Source organism: Misgurnus anguillicaudatus, chromosome 3, assembly GCF_027580225.2.
Source record: "Misgurnus anguillicaudatus chromosome 3, ASM2758022v2, whole genome shotgun sequence".
Taxonomy (NCBI): Eukaryota; Metazoa; Chordata; class Actinopteri; order Cypriniformes; family Cobitidae; genus Misgurnus; species Misgurnus anguillicaudatus.
Genome location: NC_073339.2, coordinates 41,576,399 through 41,595,025, shown reverse-complemented (window position 1 = coordinate 41,595,025; position 18,627 = coordinate 41,576,399). Strand labels below are relative to the sequence as shown.

Sequence of the window (18,627 nt, the reverse complement as noted above, 5' to 3'; positions counted from 1 at the left end):
GACTAGGATGGATAAAGTTGCAAATGAATTGGTTGTTAGTTAATCTGGCTTGTTTACTTTAACCAGGCAAAGAAACAGAAAAACTGCCGTTAATCAGTGAAAACATGTATTTATAAAAGTGTAAACAACTTTACAATACAATAAAAAGACACGTGAAGGAACTGTAAATTTTTACAAGAAATGTTTAAGCTTATGTAATTATACAGAACTAGATTCAGAACATTTTATTTTTTTGTGCATTCAATAAAGTAGTCGTAAATGAATAATCTGGGTCGTTCTCTTAATTGTCGATTTACAACAACTCTCTAATGTGAACGTTTCGGCGCACCGCGTTGGACACGCCCTCATTGAAGCGGAACCAAACGTCACTGTTACCCACAGCTTTACCGATCTGCATGGCTCCACTCACTTTGCCATCTTCACCTGTAGAGAGAGAGAGAAGTCAAGAGTTATATCAACTGACGTGTTTTACCAGCTTTTTATCAACGCACAAGCATAGAGACAGAGCGCAGTTATGCAAATTTGAAAACCATGCCCACCGGGGGGGGAACGCTATCCAACCGTCTCCATTGACTTTGTATTGCGAGAAGCCGCCTCCTTGTCATTTCTGGCTTATAACAAAAAACTGAATAATGCCTAAAAGCTGCTGTGTGACAATATGTACAGCTAACAAGCCAAAGAACCCAGAAATAAGTTTTTATAAGCTGTCGAGCCGTAAAACCCAGTCTTTAAGGAGAATAAAGTGGATCGCCGACTACGTTTCCCCCTAGTGGACGCAGTTCTACTAATAGAAGTACTATGAAAAGTTGCCTGTATCCATTTTTGTGTCTTTAAATGCTCGTTTTTTGGGGTCGACAGCTTATAAAAACTTATTTACAGATTAAACTTAAAAACAGAATAATACCTAAAAGCTGATGTGTGACAAGGTGTACATCTAACAAGCCAAAAAAAAAAACAAATAATATAAGCTGTCGACTTCAAAAAACGAGCGTTTCAAGACACAGAAATGGAAACAGGCAACTTTTCATAGTACTCCTATTAGTAAAACTGCGTCCAATAGAGGGAAATGTAGTCGGCGATCCACTTTATTCTCCTTAAAGGCTGGGTTTTACAGCTCGACAGCTTATAAAAACTTATTTCTGGGTTCTTTGGCTTGTTAGCTGTACATATTGTCACACAGCAGCTTTTAGGCATTATTCAGTTTTTTGTTATAAGCCAGAAATGACAAGGAGGCGGCCTCTCGCAATACAAAGTCAATGGAGACGGTTGGATTGCTTTCCCTTCCGGTGGGCGTGGTTTTCAGGTTATGACGCTCTGCGTTCTGTCTCTATGCAGATGCCTTCGTTAAAATGAAAAAGCTTAATTATAATAGACCATGTTTTGTCTAATATTTGAGAAAATGGCAGAGGTGTGGCCATTTACAGATTAGGGTCAGTGCAACAAAATGACAATGACGGTACATTCACACGGGCGAAAGTGTTAACGCTTCTCATTTACTTTTAATGGATGACGCAATACGTTGCCGAACTGAATTGTGGATCCATCAACGTCGCATCACTGCCGTTGCTCGCGGCAGAAGTTGAAAATTTCTTAACTTTTAATCGCAAATGTGTGTGTCAGTCAATCAGATCGCCTTATCCAAATAACCTAGTGCGAGCCAGCCAATTACATTTATGCAAGACCGGAGGGCATGTGTTGCGGCCACTGTGATTGGCTGTTGGCCACGCTTCAGACAAGCCTTTGCTCAAGTGTTAACGCTTTTGCCCCGCGTAAATGTACCGTAAATGTCAACTGTGAGGGAGCATTTTACATTATAGGTAAAAAAACAAACCTGTAGTGGTGACAGCAGGCTTCTCTTTAGGTACAATGGCTCGTCCAAAGAAATCCAATTCAGGCTGTTGACATGAGAGGGAAAAAAACAACCATTTCACCCCAACTAATCTTAGATTACTGTTTTACAGAAAAAGTACAAGTTAACCATATGTAGAGAGAAACACAGTGGCATTAAAGGAGGTGGTCATAACATGTTGATGTAGGATCATTGCAAAAATAATGTAAAGAAAGCATTATTATGGATAAAACGTTTGTGTGTAGATTTTAGAGGCATCTAGTGGGGAGGCTGCAAATTGCAACCAACGACTCGGTTCACAGCTCACCCCTCCCTTTCGAAATGCATTGAGAAGCTATGGCAGCTGTCACAGGACAAACATGTCATCGTCTGAGACAACGAAGTGACGAAACACACTCTATATAGCCGTTTGTCAGTTTAGGGGCAACTGTAAAAACATGGCAGCACAAAATGGCAACTTCCATTTAAGGGGACCCGTAGTGTATGTATGCCTCGCTCATTCTAAGGTAATAAAAACAATACAGTTCATTATGTAAGGTCTTTATACACCACTGATAATCCAGTTATGTACATTATATTGCATTTCTGTCAAGAGATCCTTTTTAAAGTTACACAATAAAAGTTAAAGCTCTGAAGTATCTATATCTGAGTATATACCTAGAAGTGTCATGCCTTGTCACACATTAGGTTACAGATTAAGTAGAAATGTAAAGGTTTATTTTTAAAGTGTGTACTTCTGTGTCAAAAGTCATAAGACTCAATTTGTTTTGGGACCAAAATGACCCATTTACTGATCGAAATTTTGTGCATACTGTACACCAAATGGCTAAAATCACACATGGGGTATAGAAATAAAGGTATGTTGTAAATGTTTTAACAGTTAGATGTTAGAGATACAATGCATTCATTCTGAAACACCTGAAAGATGTAAAATGGGGTTTTTAACAATACATATAGGATTTGCGGTACTGCTGAGGTTATTTAAGACAAGTCAAATAGGAGAAATGATTTAAGGTGGACTATGGATGTAGATGTTTTACCCTGCTTTCCACCGTTGTCTGTTTCACAATGGTCTCCAGCCTCTGCTGATGATTCCTGTTTGTCGGTTTCTTCACCTCAACTTTTTTCTTTTCTTGATCCTTATTCACTATCTCAGTCTGAAGGCAAAACAAAATGACTACAAGATGAATCCAGATTAAAGTGACAATGAAATGGAAATGAAAAGCGTACTGTTTTAGAATATTGTGTTTTTTTTTTGTTTACAAATTACTTATCTGGGAGCTTAATTAATTTTTAAAAACTCATGTGCCCTCATTATTTTTAATCAAAAATGCACGTGAGGGCAGGGCCCTGGAAAAGATCTCAGGGAAAATAAGATAATCGCTTTCTTTATTTGTGACTTTAAACGTATTTGCTTTTTAATTTATAGCATTATACCCAAGTTACAAATACAACTAAAAGCCCTGTCTTCCCTATGGATTCTTTACCTATTGAGGTAAAGGAGCACTGATTATACAGTATCAGTCCATAAATTTACAGTCTGTTTAAATGGATCTTACGTTTTGTGGGTTTCGTTTTTGCTGGGCCCTCTCCATCCTTCTCATCTTTTCTAACTCAGTCTCCCTGGCGATCAGCTGCTTCACCTGATAGGTCAACTGTCTACGTGGAGGCAAACCTGGAAACCGGACCGCATCTTCTATGTTGCTATGAAAATAAGCACATAATGTCACAAAACTTTTAAAAAGGATAATATTATAACAGCATAAGCCTTTTTTATAACTTTTTTTTTAAATAAACGAAAATGTAAATAATGGATTCTAATGAAAAGATGTGATGGAGTTATAGGGAGGTAAACTTAATAATCCATCTTACTCAAAAGGCAATTAAAATTAAAAATATGTAATACACAAAAAATAAATAAATAGTGCTTATCTAAAATATTTTTCAATTGTTTTGTTGTATCATCTATTAGGAATTTGCTAAATGGGTGATTCTCACGAAACCATTGAAACACCACGGCACTAATGATTTTAGCTTTAAAATGTGTAATATAGTTACATTAAAAAGCATCAGAATTAACACAATACTGTGTTCTACCTTGCACAATGTGTGATTTTAACATAAGAATTTATAATTGCAAATTTTATCTCATTTTCTGCTGAAATTCTCATTACCGCAATGTGTCCGGCTGTGTTTGAACATGCGTTATGTTGTAATTTAATCAAATTATCACAAAAATATTAAGAAAAAAAAATAAATGGATGTTTTGCTAGACTACTTTAGATGACAGAAAAAATATTTACTGAATATTCATGTATAATAATAATAATGAAGAAAAATTAGGAAAATGATGTGTCCATGCCTGATGTTCTCATCCTCCGCAACACTTTTTGAGAACAGTTTAAGCACACATACAGAATTTTAATAAAGTTTGATTTTGAGTGACCAAGTACATGGATCAGTTACTTCAAGATGGCTACCAGGTAAGATCATTTTTTACAGTTAATTTGAAATATTGTTTTGTCAGAATGCTTACACGACATTTTGATCATCATTACCGCAAAAGATGCTTATTAAATGTTAATTTAATTAATAGAAGCATAATACTTTGATTTTAAATGCATGTGCAGAATCTCCAAATTATGTTCTTTCAGGTTTGTCATGTCATTTTGAAAATATGTCAGTGTTGATGTTTTCTGACTGTTGCGGTAATGAGATTTTTTTAGGACTCATTTTTTAAATTATGTTACAAAAAGTGTTAAATGATAAGTAAAAGTTTTTAAATTAATGTTCCCATTTACCCCAGACTTTGTTTTTCAATGTCTGGTGGGAAAAAAAGTAAATTTAAGCAATTTTTACATTTTCATGCTTGACATTTTTAAAACCAAGTTTTCGTGATTATCACCCAAATGATGGGAACTTTTCAGGTAATAAAATGTAATGACTTGCAACTCTTGGAAGTACAAGAGCAGAGATTAATCGCACACAAAATAAAAGTGATTTTTTTTTGCATAATATATGTGTATGCTGTGTGTAATTATTATGTATATTTAACCACACACACATAAATATATTAATTTCAGAATTTTTTAATTTATATATAATTTTTTAAATGTATATATAATAGGGATGCACCGAATCCAGATTTTTTAGGTTCGGCCGAATCCCGAATCCACCGTTTAAGATTCGGCCGAATCCGAAACCGAATACCGAATCCTACTCGCATCCTTATTCCAACACAGTAAAACACATTAATGAAGTAAAAAACATCCACAGCAGTGTATTTTTCAATTTATTTAATTTAAACTGTACATTATGCCAGGATGACAAGTTGGAAAAACTATTTTGACAATTACCATAAGCCTATGCATAATGAAAGCGATGCGTTGCGATACGCTCGTTTTTCCAATAAGCAAGCAGCTCCGCGCTGAAAACTATATATAACTTTGAGTGAGAAGCTCCGCTCGTCAATGTCACAGTCTTCACACGGCCGTCCAATTACAGTGGAGGAGGGGCGGGACATTACCACAGCAACCAACCGGCTCACAGCTGAAGCATCACAGCTACCAAGCGCTCGGCTGAAAAACAGCTGGCATTTGGCGTCCTCAAGGCGTTTTCAGCGGTGTTTAAAAGTTTTGGTGTGTCCAGCTGACCGAAAGAAAAAGCTCATCTCCACTTCAGCACCCGATGTGTGTAATCAACGGCTGCGTGACGTCGACCAGCGTAGCGCAAGCCTAGGGTTCGGTTCGGTGGAAAAAAATCTAGGATTCGGCCGAACCCGAACCCCGCCAAAAAGCCCAGTATTCGGCCGAATCCGAAACCGAATCCTGGATTCGGTGCATCCCTAATATATAAATGTATATATAAATGTATAAATATATATATATATATATATATATATATATATATATATTTTTTTTTTTTTTTTTTTAATTCTTATATCTTCAATAATCATAGTATCACCCAGCCCTAGTTGTGGTAGACTAATAGTGCAGGTTCATGTTGTTTAGGATATATATGTACTCACGGCTCTAACACATAAACGTATTGTCCTTCAGGCGTACGGTCCTGTCTGTAGGTCAAGTTGTAGTTGATCATGTTGTCAATCAAATCACAGAGCTGCTGCTTTTCTCTGGTGCTGTAAAGCTGCGGGTTGACCTGACACAAGCACACACACCAAAACTCAATTTCTCAAGTGCATTTCATGGGAATCAAACCCATTACCTTGGTGTTTTGCAAGCACAATGCTTTACAGTAAAGAATACATTTTATGCTTTCACACAAACACTTACTGGCCGCAGTTTAGGAGAGATGAGCTCCAGCAGAAGGGTGATGACGTCCAAGCAGAGACTGTTTAAGCAAACGCGGGTCTGTATTGCGGGAGGAATATCATTCAACATGGCCAGCAGTGCGTTCTTTGTGTGCTGGGTTTTGGTTAGAGCCTAAAAACAAATGTAAGACTTATTTGATTAAAACTGTTGTCAACAAAAATAAGAGAAAACAAAACGAATGAAAGCACATCGACAGATGAAATTCTGTCATCATTTTCTCATCCTCAATTTGTTTAGGGATGCATATAACGATTAATCGCGATTAATCTATAGCAGAATAAAAGTTTTTGTTTACATCATATATGTGTGTGAACTGTAAATAATAATAATGTATATATAAATGAAGAGTTTCGTTGCAAAAGGAGATAACCACCGTTTTTTTAATTGTTCAGAAATCTCGTTTTTTGGTGGTGCATTCCAATTAATTTCAATTCAACTGCAGTTGTTTTGTTTTGATTTAAACCTTCATAACTTAAAAATAGCTAAATAGCACCATAAAACAAAATAATAACATGATAACATAATAATAAACATGTTTTCACAAAAATGTTAAAAAATGGATTTATCTCGTTTTGCAACGAAACTCTTCAAATATGCAAACATGCATTTTTCATTTTAAGAAAGAATTAATATTTATATATTAAGTATAAATATAAATGATACATAAATATACAAATGTATATACACACGTGAACATTTCGTAAATATATACATGCATGTGTTTGCATTTATCTATACAAAGTTATTATACACAGTTTACACACATATATGACGTAAACAAAAACTTTTATTCTGCAATAGATTAATCGTTATGAATCCCTATATTCAAACCTGTATAAATTTCTTTGTTCTCCTGAATACAATGAAAATATTTAGAAAAATGTTTGTAACAAAGCAGATCTGGGGCACCATTAACTTGCATAGTAGGAAAGAATAATACTATGGAAGTGAATGGTGCCCCAGATCTTCTTGGTTATTAACATTTTTCAAAATATCTTCCTTCGTATTCAGCAAAACAAGGAAATTTATACAGGTTTGAAAAAATTTGAGGTTGAGTAAACAATGACAGTATTTCCCTTAAAAGGTCACCTAAAATGGCAATTTTTCAGGATGTAATATTAAAGGGATAGTTCGGCCAAAAACGATATTAAACCCATTATTTACTCACCCCCAAGCTGTCCAAGTTGCATATGTCCATCGTTTTTCAGACAAACACATTTTCGGATATTTTAGAAAATATTTTAGATCTTTCTGTTGATTAAATGTAATGTTACAGGGTCCAGCAATAGTCCACGACCTTCAAGTCCAAAAAAAGTGCGTCCATCCTTCACAAATTAAATCCAAACGGCTCCAGGATGATAAATAAAGGTCTTCTGAGGGTAATCCGTGCGGTGTTGTTGTAGAAATATCCATATTTAAAATGTTATTAACGTTATTAACTACCTTCCGGTAGCGCCGCCATCTTAGACTCAGGAGAGAGTATTAGCGTAGTATACGCACTTTTCTTAGTGACGTATGACAAATTCGGAGGGCGGGGGACAGAGCAGCAACAGAGAAACCGCTGTATGCTGCGTAAGCGCTCATCCTGAATGCGGATGACTCTAAGATGGCGGCGCTACCGGAAGGTAGTTAATAAAGTTAATAACATTTTAAATATGGATATTTTTACAACAACACCACACGGATTACCCTCAAAAGACCTTTGTTTATCATCCTGGAGCCGTTTGGATTTAATTTGTGAAGGATGGACACACTTTTTTTGGACTTGAAGGTCGTGGACTATTGCTGGACCCCGTAACATTACATTTAATCAACAGAAAGATCTAAAATATTTTCTCAAATATCCGAAAATGTGTTTGTCTGAAAAACGATGGACATATGCAACTCGGACAGCTTGGGGGTGAGTAAATAATGTGTTTAATATCGTTTTTGGCCGAACTATCCCTTTAATGTGCTTAATAAGTTTCAGGCCCAAATACCCTATAGATCATTTATTACACCAATAATTTTGGGGTGTGCAGAAAAAAGTTTTGTTTTTGTGAGTGTCTCTTTAAATGCAAATGAGCTGCTGCTTCCCTCCCCGTTTACTGTTATTTATACTGAAAACATACATCATTTTCAATAAGACAATCAGCTTACGTCTTTGTTCACAGTGAACGTGCAGTACTAAATTATGTAAAGAAGATTTTATATTTAAAATATGACCTAACTGTGGTCTTTGGATGGTTGTGGGCGGGGCTTGTGCAAAGTGATGTCAGAAAAGGCCAACAGATTGTCCCATAAGACTGGTATTTAAAAAAAAGAAGTGGGCAGATTTTTATCATTACAGGGTTGTTGTGCACAGAGGACACAGAATTATGTTCAAACTACATACAAGTGAATTTTCCATATTAGGTGACCTTTAAAGTGGGTGCTCAACCAAAAAAGTCATATGAGAAAAATCTGTAAAGTAGGCAAACCAAAAGCTTCAAACGTATCATATAGCATGTGACTATGTGAGTGTGCATGCTCTTTATCAGATGTTATCGATTTGAAGGAAAAGAAAGGATATTATGGATCACGGCATGTACTCTCTCCCTATTTCTCACCTCATAGTGACTGTTTGGGTAGTTGATTCGGGGGACGGAGTTTGCGGCGTACAGATAGTGGAACGCAACAGGCAGGAAAGGTAAGTAGCGCATGAGTGAATAGTTTTGTCCGTGTAAGATACACTCATTCAGAACATCTGAGAAACACAACCAGTCCAGCCCCGAGCACACACCCAACATCCCAGGATCCTTCAGCTTCATGCTGAGAAAATTATCATATAGACCCTGAAAGAAAGAAAGAGAGAATTAGCATTGTGCCTGTTCTTCAAACCAACTTTGGTTTGCACGCACTCGTTCTAAAAAAGCAAAATGCATTACACATACAAATGTCTTTATATTGCCCTCCAAAGGGACAATTCAGCCACTTTTGCTACACGAGCCTCATTTATCAATCGAACGTCGAAACAAGTGCAGATTCATAAGCAAATATGAGATTACGACAACCCTGACGTGTGATTCATTAAACTAACCTTTATTTGAATATTATGCTGATAAATCAAGCCTGGGCCCTAGAGTTCACGACATGAAAAACATAACCTGGCCACGGAGAAGAATGTCTCCATGAATACTTAAAGGAACAGTATGTAGGATTGTGGCCAAAACTGGTATTGCAATCACAAAACTTGTGGCTAAAACTGGTACTGCAATCACACAACTGGTGGCCAATACACAAAATGACAACATAAACATCAGTTGAGGGCTGCAACTCCACTTTTTAAAGGACAATATCCTGACCATACCACTGTTGTCAGTGATATAAGTATTTGAAATTAAAATGATTTCTTAATGTCTAGTGACATATCAGGGCCATTTTATGATTAATTGACATAAATTTCTTACATACTGTTCCTTTAACTTTGACCTTTTAAGTTTGAACGAAGTAGCTTAAAAAGCAATATAAAAGAAGTCGAGAAAATTTAGTTTTGAGCCAGATTAATGCAGAGAAATTGATCTTACCCCAAATGTCAACCTTGTTTCATGTACATTAAGTATTAATGTAAGAAAATATATATTTATTCTAGTAAAATTTTTAGATATTAGTGTTTTTAGACTTTTCAGGCTATATGTTAGAGCTTTTAATCATTTCTGATGATTTATGATGTGTTGATGCATAAAAATATAAATAAATGTAAATAAATATACTGTATATGTGTATTTCAGTGCAGGTGTTGCACATAGCAGTGTAGGTAGAAGTAGTAAATTATTGACCAATCATATTTAATACTTTAACTGTATCTTCTGACAAGACTGTAAAACAAACTCTCTCCCGCGTAGTCTTATATATTTCTGAGCTTGGACGGATGATTAAAGTCATTATAGCTTTAAAGCGCAAACTATAATTGCTAAGTTTTATTGTAGTAAATACTAAAGTTTTTTCTGTGGGTAAAAATGAGCAAATTCTCATTTTTCATTTATTAAACTAAATTAAAACACTATTTCCATCTTTTTCCTCATTATTTCTTTTCAGAAAGGCTATCAAACAGGTAAAACATACAGTACATCTTAACACTAACCCAAAACTTGCATACACAAGGTGTTACCTGACGTAAGATTTTAAACGTAGCCACGGCTCACGTCCAAGTCTGGCGTGGAAACAACCGTAAGTAAAGTTTTCTGTCGTACGCTTGTTTTATAAATGAGGCATATTGTCACTGAAACTTTGCAAAGAGGTTGTTATAGCAGGTTTTGGGTGCACCAGCAATAAAACAAATCTAAAACTTATCTGAAGAGCGCATTTACAAAAAATCTTTAAAGTTATAAAAGCAAAAAGATATATAAATTTGGAAACAATGGACCTCAAAGAAGACCTTAGGGACAAACAAACTGATAAAAAAATGTATAATCCCTTTAAACAAAGCAATATGTACCTGAGTTAGTTTCTCATGCTCTCCATTAGATGAGACCAGATGTAAGATGTTTTGAAGTCTTTGTGCACCATCTTTAGGCCCCGACTCATCAAACCCTCCAAAAGGATCTCCTCCTATCCTCTTCCTAAATCGCAACAACAACAACCAAATCACAGAGGTTGTACAATTGATAAAGCAGTAGACAATAAAACACTTCACATAAAGGACAAATGGCCAGTGCATATTTTAGATGATGTGAATATCTGCTTTAATAGTATTTGTCGATTTCATGTACCGTTTCAGTCGGGGAAGCTGGAAGATTTCTTGCCAAACGGAGAAAAGTCCCTTGTTTTGGTCTTTCAATCCAACACACATGGAACTAACGCTGCGCTGATCCAGGTGCTTCTGACCACGACTGTGTAAAAACTACACACAAAAAGCGAAAGCAGGCTGTTACAAGTGACAGATGAGCATTAAGGTTAATCTGGATGAGTGTAGGGATCGACCGATATGGATTTTTTTGTGCCGATGCCGATACCGATTTTTTCCCATCAGCTTTAGCCGATGACCGATACAGGCTGCCGATTTTCTTTAGCCGATATTTGGAGCCGATACTGCTTTTTCTCATTCAGTTTATATCATAAAAATGACACAATGATAAAACCAAATGTTCCAGCTCTTAATTTAAAAAAGGAACATTTATTGAACTATATTTAACAAATAGTAAAAACAGGTGAGGTAGAACAAGTAAGAAAATTCAGTGCTGCTTAAAATACATAAATAAAATAATAATTACACCATTGCACACAGTAGCAGCAACCAAGCAGCATAACAAGGGGAACACTTTACTTTATCCATGAAAGTAACCAACTATTTACAACCTATTTAATGCTTAGGTCTAAGTTTTAGTGCACTTAACTTAATCTCTTGTAGAGCAAATGTCTTTAATAAGAAGACAAGGAAAATGTAAACAGCAATACTGATCAAAAAACAACTTTTCTGATTATTCTGATTAACATGCCAATTGCCCCACTTCTGTACCTCACACACCCTCTTGCCCTATAATAAATGCGAGGGATAGATAGTTTGCCTCAGCTCGCTTAAAACGCATAAAACTGAACAAATACATGAGGATTTGTGTTCGGACTTCGGTCAGATAGTAGAGCGCGTGCACGTGGGAGAGGTGCAGTGAGACATGGATGAGAGAGTTCATGTATCTTTGCGCTCCCAGTGAACAGAAATGTTGACAAAACTTACAAAATAACACTTCTCGGGTCACATAAAAGTCATGTGGGAACTGTTTGGAACTAAGGGCTTTGAGTCGAATTTCTTATTTTTTTCCGCTGACGAAAATTCCGCGAAACTCCGTGTTAACAACCATAAACGTATGCAACCATGAACTGCGCTCTCCACAATGACGAGAAACTATCAGCAATGGATATTAATTTTTAGCCTTTTACTACTACATATATTTATGGAGATGAAAATTAAAAAAACAGCATGTCGGCTGATGACCTGCGTTCGCTTGCGGCATTATGATCACGCGTCGCGTCCAAACATCAGACTGGTGGTCGCTGAATAAAACTCCTATAAATACCACGAAATCACGGAACAACGTCAGCATTATTTAATCCTATCCAGTGTTTGTAACGTAACAGCTGCCGTATGCATACGGTTAGCCTAAAGGCTATTTGAAGCTCCCCAAATAAAATGGCAAGCAGTTTTATAGGCATTCACGTTTTCCATTATGACAACCAATCTTTCTTAGCTTTGATTGCACGCACATATAGAGCAACGTGCTTACACTTTCAAAGTATATGGCAATATTTCAGTCAGACGGTTAAAAGATGCTTTGAAGTTACCAGAGCAGGCTTGGAGCGCTCCGCTCTGCTAGTGGGGGGAGGGGCAATGCACGGGCTGCAGGCAGCCTCCAGGAACACATAGCTGCCTGTGGGCGCCTGTCTGTAATTAATGCTGGGGAAAAGCTATCGGCGAACGCAAGCCGCGAATCGGCCGATGCCGATACACCTAAAACCTGCTAAAATCGGCCCGATGTATCGGCCGGCCGATATATCGGTCGATCACTAGATGAGTGACGTCAATTTATCTTACCTGTAATGTGTTGATGCATGCACGGATATCATTGTCTGTTTTCTCACACAAGGCCATCAGCGTGCCCGTGTCTGCCTTCATACCCTGTCGACGTGTGATCTACACATACAATACATGTTAATGCTTTTTCCTAACACATTTATTTGTTGCATGAATATAATAAAGATGCTTAACCTCTGTTAGTCTTTGAGCCAACCGGGAGGGCAGCGTCTGTGGAAAGGTCAATAGGAATGCTTGCTGTCTCAGCGGTCTCAAAGCTGGAACATAACTGACAAGAAAGACAGTAGGTTCAAATTTTTAGAGTAAAACTTTTTAATATATTGTAAGATCTAAAAAATATAATCATTGCAAACTGAAATCCCCTAAACAAACACGCCCCTACCCCAATAGAATCTGGACCTGCTTTTGATAGACCTGCCCCACATATACGTAACCCAGGCAACGATGTCAGTAAGTAGACACGCCCCTTACTGCTGATAGGCTACAAGTGTGTTTTGGTACTCGGCCCGACTCCTATCTCCAAAGTGTTTTTCAAAAATCATGCACCCCGCCTTTAAACTTAAGACCAGAACTTTGATCACACAATTGAATAGGAAGAGGTGTGGCTTACAGGTCATTGCAGATGCAAATGATTGGCCGAAGCAGCACCGTCTGTTTCTTCTTTTTCTTTTTTAATGCATTAACACCCGACTCCTCCCCTTCTTTGCTGTCCTTTCTGTTCAGGGTGGCCAACAGGATGTTGATGGCAGCCTGATCCAATCAGAAAACAGAATTAGAGACGGCTGCTTGATTCTAATAACCAATAAGATTGAGAGATCGATATTAGCTCTTACTGCAGGAGCTCCATCAATTTCATCTATAATGAGGCAGTTGGGCTTTTCATTGGCTCCCAGGACTGACTTCATCTGTGTCGCGGTATCGATTCGTTTCTGAAAGAGCTCTGCGCTGCGATCGTCGCTGAGAAAAGATAAACACTATAAGTTTGCATGTATGCATTTGTGTGCATAGTTTTATTTACAGATGTAAAAAGGTTGGTACGTCATTAATAGATTGCATTGCTTTACCTAGCATTGATTTCTACCACGTTGTATCCAGCGTGCTTGGCAATAATGTGAGCTAGCGTTGTTTTTCCTAATCCAGGAGGTCCGGACAAGAGTGCTGCCTATTTAATATAAGACACACAGTTGAGCAACAAGCATTTAAAGGGGTCATAGCATGAAAATCTGGCTTTTTTCATGTTTAAGTGCTATAATTGGGTCCCCAGTGCTTCTATCAACCTAGAAAAAATGAAAAAGATCAACCCAGTAACTTAGTTTTACTATACCATTCTCTGCAAGCATGTGAAAATTTTGATTTCGCCACTTTTGTGACATAGGTAGTGAGTCTTATTACAATAATACCGCCCCTTAATCTGCACTATCCAACCATGGCACTGCCATTTAGTGCAGAGAGAAAAAAATAATAATAATTGACAGCACAACTGAGTTTCAAATTCAACAAATCACCATTATGGCGATCAGTGTTTGCATTTCATCAGCTCATTTGCATTTAAAAGACACACCCATAAACAGCACATTTTTGCTCGCACCTACAAAGTGGCAATTTTAACTTCGTGTAATGAACAAAGCACATTGTAAAATCCAAGCCACCATGAATTTAATCTGCATAACGTTACATAATTAATTTGTAAAAAACAGCAATATTTATAGTAAAAAAGAAACATATTTTTCCTGGGTACCTTTATTTAAAAAAATATGATACGTTTTTTATGTAAATGTTTTTTCTAATATATTTTGCTGAATTGAAATAGATTTTGGTGTTAAATTTACACAAAAACAGTTTCTCACCTTAAATTTAGGTCTTTTATACTGGTCCAGTTCAGCCTCCAGTATCTCTTCTGTGATCTGACTCTTGGTTTTAAACCGCTGGGACTGGTTTTGATTCTGGCCATTCGTAACATTTGACCTGACGTCCGGGTGGGCCGGACGGGGTTTCCTTTCTCGACCAAAGACCACGGTGTCCCATAGCTTTAGCCACTTGAGCAGACAGCGATTGGTGAACTGTGGAGATAAAAAAACTGTGTAAATTAATTACTAAGCAAATGCGCATCAAAGGCACACTCCACTTTTTTTTTAAATAGGCGAATTTTCCAGCTCCCGTAAAGTTAAACAACTGATTCCTACCTTTTTGCAATCCATTCAGCCGATCTCCAGATCTGGCGGTACCACTTTTAGCATAGCTTAGCAAAATCCATTAAATCTGATTAGACCATTAGCATTGCGCTCAAAAATGACCAAAATGTTTTGATATTTTTGCAGTCCCAATTGCGCAATGATATCACGCAGCACCCGAAAATAGTCCCCTTGGTAACTTTCAATATTAGGGGTCTATTTTTGGGCACTGCGTAATATCATTGTGCCTGCTGCAGCCATGTTATGGCAGCAAAGTCCTTAATTATTATGCCGAAATGAGAGTATAGTTCCTAGCCATATCGGCCTAGAAAATTGCAAATTTTAATTTTCCGTCAGTCTTAGTACACGATGTGACTACAGAAAAGTCAAGTTTTAAATAGGAAAAATATTGAAACTCTTTGGTGATTTTTGAGCGCGATGCTAATGGTCTAAGTAGATTCAATGGATTATGCTAAACTATGCTAAAAGTGGTAACGCCAAACCCGAAGATCGGCTGAATGGATTCCAAAACGGTAATTTTTTCTAAATTTAATTTTTAAAAAAAGTGGAGTGTCCCTTTAACAAACAATCAAGCACACTGGAAGGCTTAGAAGAGTCAATACGGTAACGGGAACAAACATCCTGTTATCAACTCACATCATCGCTCAGAAGTTCAGTATAGTGCCGTGGTGAGAACTGATCCACCCACAGTCGAGAGGATGAGCCTTCATCTTCTCCGCTATCACCATCCACACCAGAGTCTGTCTGCTCTTCTCCCAGAAGGTCTGGATCTATACCACTGCAAAGTTATTAAAAGTTTACATGGGTACACTTCTTATTTACAGAAATAAGCGATAGTAAAATTGGTTCAAATTCAATACTGCACAAAACAAACACGCACCTGTTCAAAAGTTCTGTCAGTCTTTGGGATTCTTCAACTACCTGTCGATGACGCTGAGGTAAAGAGGCAAACGATTCAGACAGATTCCCCTCCTATATATTATGTTTTTTTTTCAGGTTTGGTTGTATATGTAAGGTCATGCATTCTTACTCTCTCTGTAATTTGTTCTTTCATGACTTCAATGGGAACTGCAAGCAGTCCGAGTCCGTTCTGCGAGTTACGGAATGCTCTGGGGTCCGGCGCCTGAGGAGATGGAACAGAGACGTCAACAAATAAATACAACGCTATGAGATCCTACAAGATACAGAAATGTCCTGAAACCTTATTCTCTTCCTCCTTTCTGTTGAGGTAAACTCTGTTGCCTGAGGAGTCTGTGACCGTGATGTAATCGCCGATGGCTGGAGGTCGTTTCTGAGCGTAGCGTCGTTCAGAGCGTCGCTTTGGTGAATCCTGGAATGCAACCAGTCCACTTATATCCAACACATTAGTTGTAATCTTGGTGACCGCTGGTCTGTCGGGACTTAGTGACAATGAAATTTCAGGCCTGTAACAAGTATAAAAGATTAACAGTAACAGTGCCTACTAGGGTTGTCAAAAACACTAAAAACTGGCATAAAATATGATGTAAGAATGACTATCAATCCTCTGTTATGAGTATAAACTTTTACCCGTTTCTCGCTGGTCCATCATAAACCTCTGGCGAGGAGGGAGGTGTGATGTCATCATCATTTTCAACACCAAACTGGAGCTTTTTTGCCACATCTTGTCTTCGTTTCTTCGGTTTGGGGGCTGTTAGGAAACACGAAACCAATCTTATATTAATACACTTTCACACGCTTCACAAAAGCATTATAGGCCACTGTGCAGCATAATACATACTGTTATTTGTGTCAGAATATAAAAAATAATGTAATGGACTCACTTAAGGATTCCTCCTCCACACATACTGGGGGTGAGGTGTCTGATGTGGCGTCTATGGGATGCTTGTTATTTATGGTTTTACTTGATACGACATCACCTGATGCAATGGCCTCTTCAAACGTCTGTGACTGCGGCTTCTTATTCCGGAACTCAGACACTTTCCCAAATGATGAAGGCTCGACTAGAAAAGTTCAAAATGATTACAAAATAATCATAATTTACTGTAATGTACAGTCTATAACTAATTCCTTCATGGATAGTTTGGAGAATTGGATAAAAACTAATCACAATCCAAATACACTGTTCTGATTTCAAGTTTAAATATTGTCAATTGCAAATAAAACAAACATCTATCAATATCCAATATAAAAAATATGAGACTTAAAATTGCTGGTTGTCATACACATTGTACATTTATTTAGTCTAACAAAAAACTTCATGAATTATATTTTGTCCCTAGCCATGAGATATTTTTGATTTCTTTATTTATTTCTTCGCAGTACTGTATCTTTACCATAATAACTGATGGTGGTAATGTCACTAAATAATTACCAAAGTACTATATTTGCAATGCCCTTTAATAAAACTGTGGTACTAGCATTTACAATAATAAAAAGCACTTTAAACTAGATAAACACACTTTTAGATTAAAAGGGCTGTCATTACATTATCAACGAATGTACTAAAACACGTCTGTTTAACTTACGATCCATTTCAGCCATCACTTCTAATTCGTCCGCAAACTGCTGCTCAAAATCATCTTCAATGCCGTACATTTCGTCGTATTCGTCCATGTTTGCGGTTACTTTTCTGTTTATTGTCAAGAGTTGCAGTTATTTTGACATATAAATAAACAAATGACGGAACGTGCACAGAAAGTTTCGCGCAAAATTTTTTGTGTATGCAAGTGTACTTCCGGTTCCTTTAAAGACTTTCATCCGCTCGATAAAAGTCCCTCGATAGAAGACTTTAAAACTATAATTTAATTAAATACGTTAATTTAATACATTATTACTTTCGTTATAATTTAATACGTTTATGTATAATAATAACTGTACGATTGTTTTTGTTGTTAAAAAAAGAAAATACTATCTTAGTTTAGAAATACGTTACCACTACGTTTGCCAGTATGGGACACACCTAATGAATTTGCAGAATGACGGCGACCAATCATATTTGCACCTTTGAAATATTAATATTTATTACGGGGCTGTACTTTGCATATTCCTGCAGATCTACACACAGCGCACCCAAACAACCAAAATCTGAACAAATTTACGTAACATTTTTTTTTAAACGCACTTAATGTTTCATCTATTCAGCACTATTATTATATATACGGGTATTTTTTTGTAAATGTGTTTATTACCATCGTGGTTAGTGATAGAGAAGAACTTGGACTATTTAATATAGTAGATCTGGCTATGCAGTCGTGCTGTCACAGATAGCACATATAATAAAATTGGATCGATACAGAGAAGATTAGCATGGCCCCTGTAGCAAGGATGACACGCATAATCGTGAAGCGGATCCAAATTTTCGCGTTTTTCAAAAATTTTAATCAAAACTACATGAAGTTACAAAAATTACTCTACAATCATAAGAATGTAATCACATTCAAGACAGCCCAAGTTTGAATGGTGTGTTCTAATATTGCTATAATAGCTTGTCCCCACTAGATGGCAGCAAAGTGCATGGCATAAGTACACGCACCACGATCGTCGTACACTTGTTGGTTTAAAACAATTAAACCCATTTTCCCATGCTGTACTAATGGGCACTCACAAGAAAAATCTTGTAGAAAGTAAGATACAAAGATACTATAGTGTTTTTGAACCTTACAATAGTAAATATTAAAGTAAACTACATTATACTACAATTTATTAATGTACTTTAGTACACTACAG

The 18,627-nt window shown here is 36.9% G+C and overlaps 1 protein-coding gene and 1 non-coding gene across 2 annotated transcripts; one reads left to right on the top strand and one right to left on the bottom strand.

Moving 5' to 3' along the window:
• Positions 1-89: 89 nt before the first annotated feature.
• chtf18 (CTF18, chromosome transmission fidelity factor 18 homolog (S. cerevisiae)) lies at positions 90-17,656 on the bottom strand. Its single transcript, XM_055206037.2, has 22 exons — positions 17,427-17,656; positions 16,722-16,901; positions 16,468-16,588; positions 16,121-16,343; positions 15,950-16,042; positions 15,800-15,852; positions 15,556-15,697; positions 14,575-14,787; positions 13,792-13,889; positions 13,561-13,684; positions 13,338-13,477; positions 12,902-12,995; positions 12,728-12,826; positions 10,911-11,041; positions 10,637-10,760; positions 8,769-8,993; positions 6,142-6,291; positions 5,877-6,007; positions 3,409-3,553; positions 2,890-3,006; positions 1,832-1,895; positions 90-423 (listed from the first exon to the last, which is right to left on the bottom strand). Exons 1-22 carry the CDS (start codon positions 17,512-17,514, stop codon positions 293-295), a joined length of 2,886 nt encoding a protein of 961 aa, XP_055062012.2. The 5' UTR covers positions 17,515-17,656; the 3' UTR covers positions 90-292.
• Positions 17,657-18,152: 496 nt separating this feature from the next.
• Positions 18,153-18,260, top strand: LOC129445550 (U6 spliceosomal RNA). Its single transcript, XR_008644818.1, has one exon. It is a non-coding gene; the product is annotated as a U6 spliceosomal RNA (small nuclear RNA).
• Positions 18,261-18,627: the final 367 nt, after the last annotated feature.

Bases quoted from the DNA above. Each gene is read 5' to 3' on its own strand.
- chtf18 (XM_055206037.2), bottom strand. From the start codon at position 17,514: ATGGACGAATACGACGAAATGTACGGCATTGAAGATGATTTTGAGCAG. The intron at 16,589-16,721 runs GTGAGTCCATTA...GTTTCCTAACAG, and splicing joins TGTGGAGGAGGAATCCTTAA to CCCCCAAACCGAAGAAACGA. The intron at 8,994-10,636 runs GTACATATTGCT...TCTTTCTTTCAG, and splicing joins AGCATGAGAAACTAACTCAG to GGTCTATATGATAATTTTCT.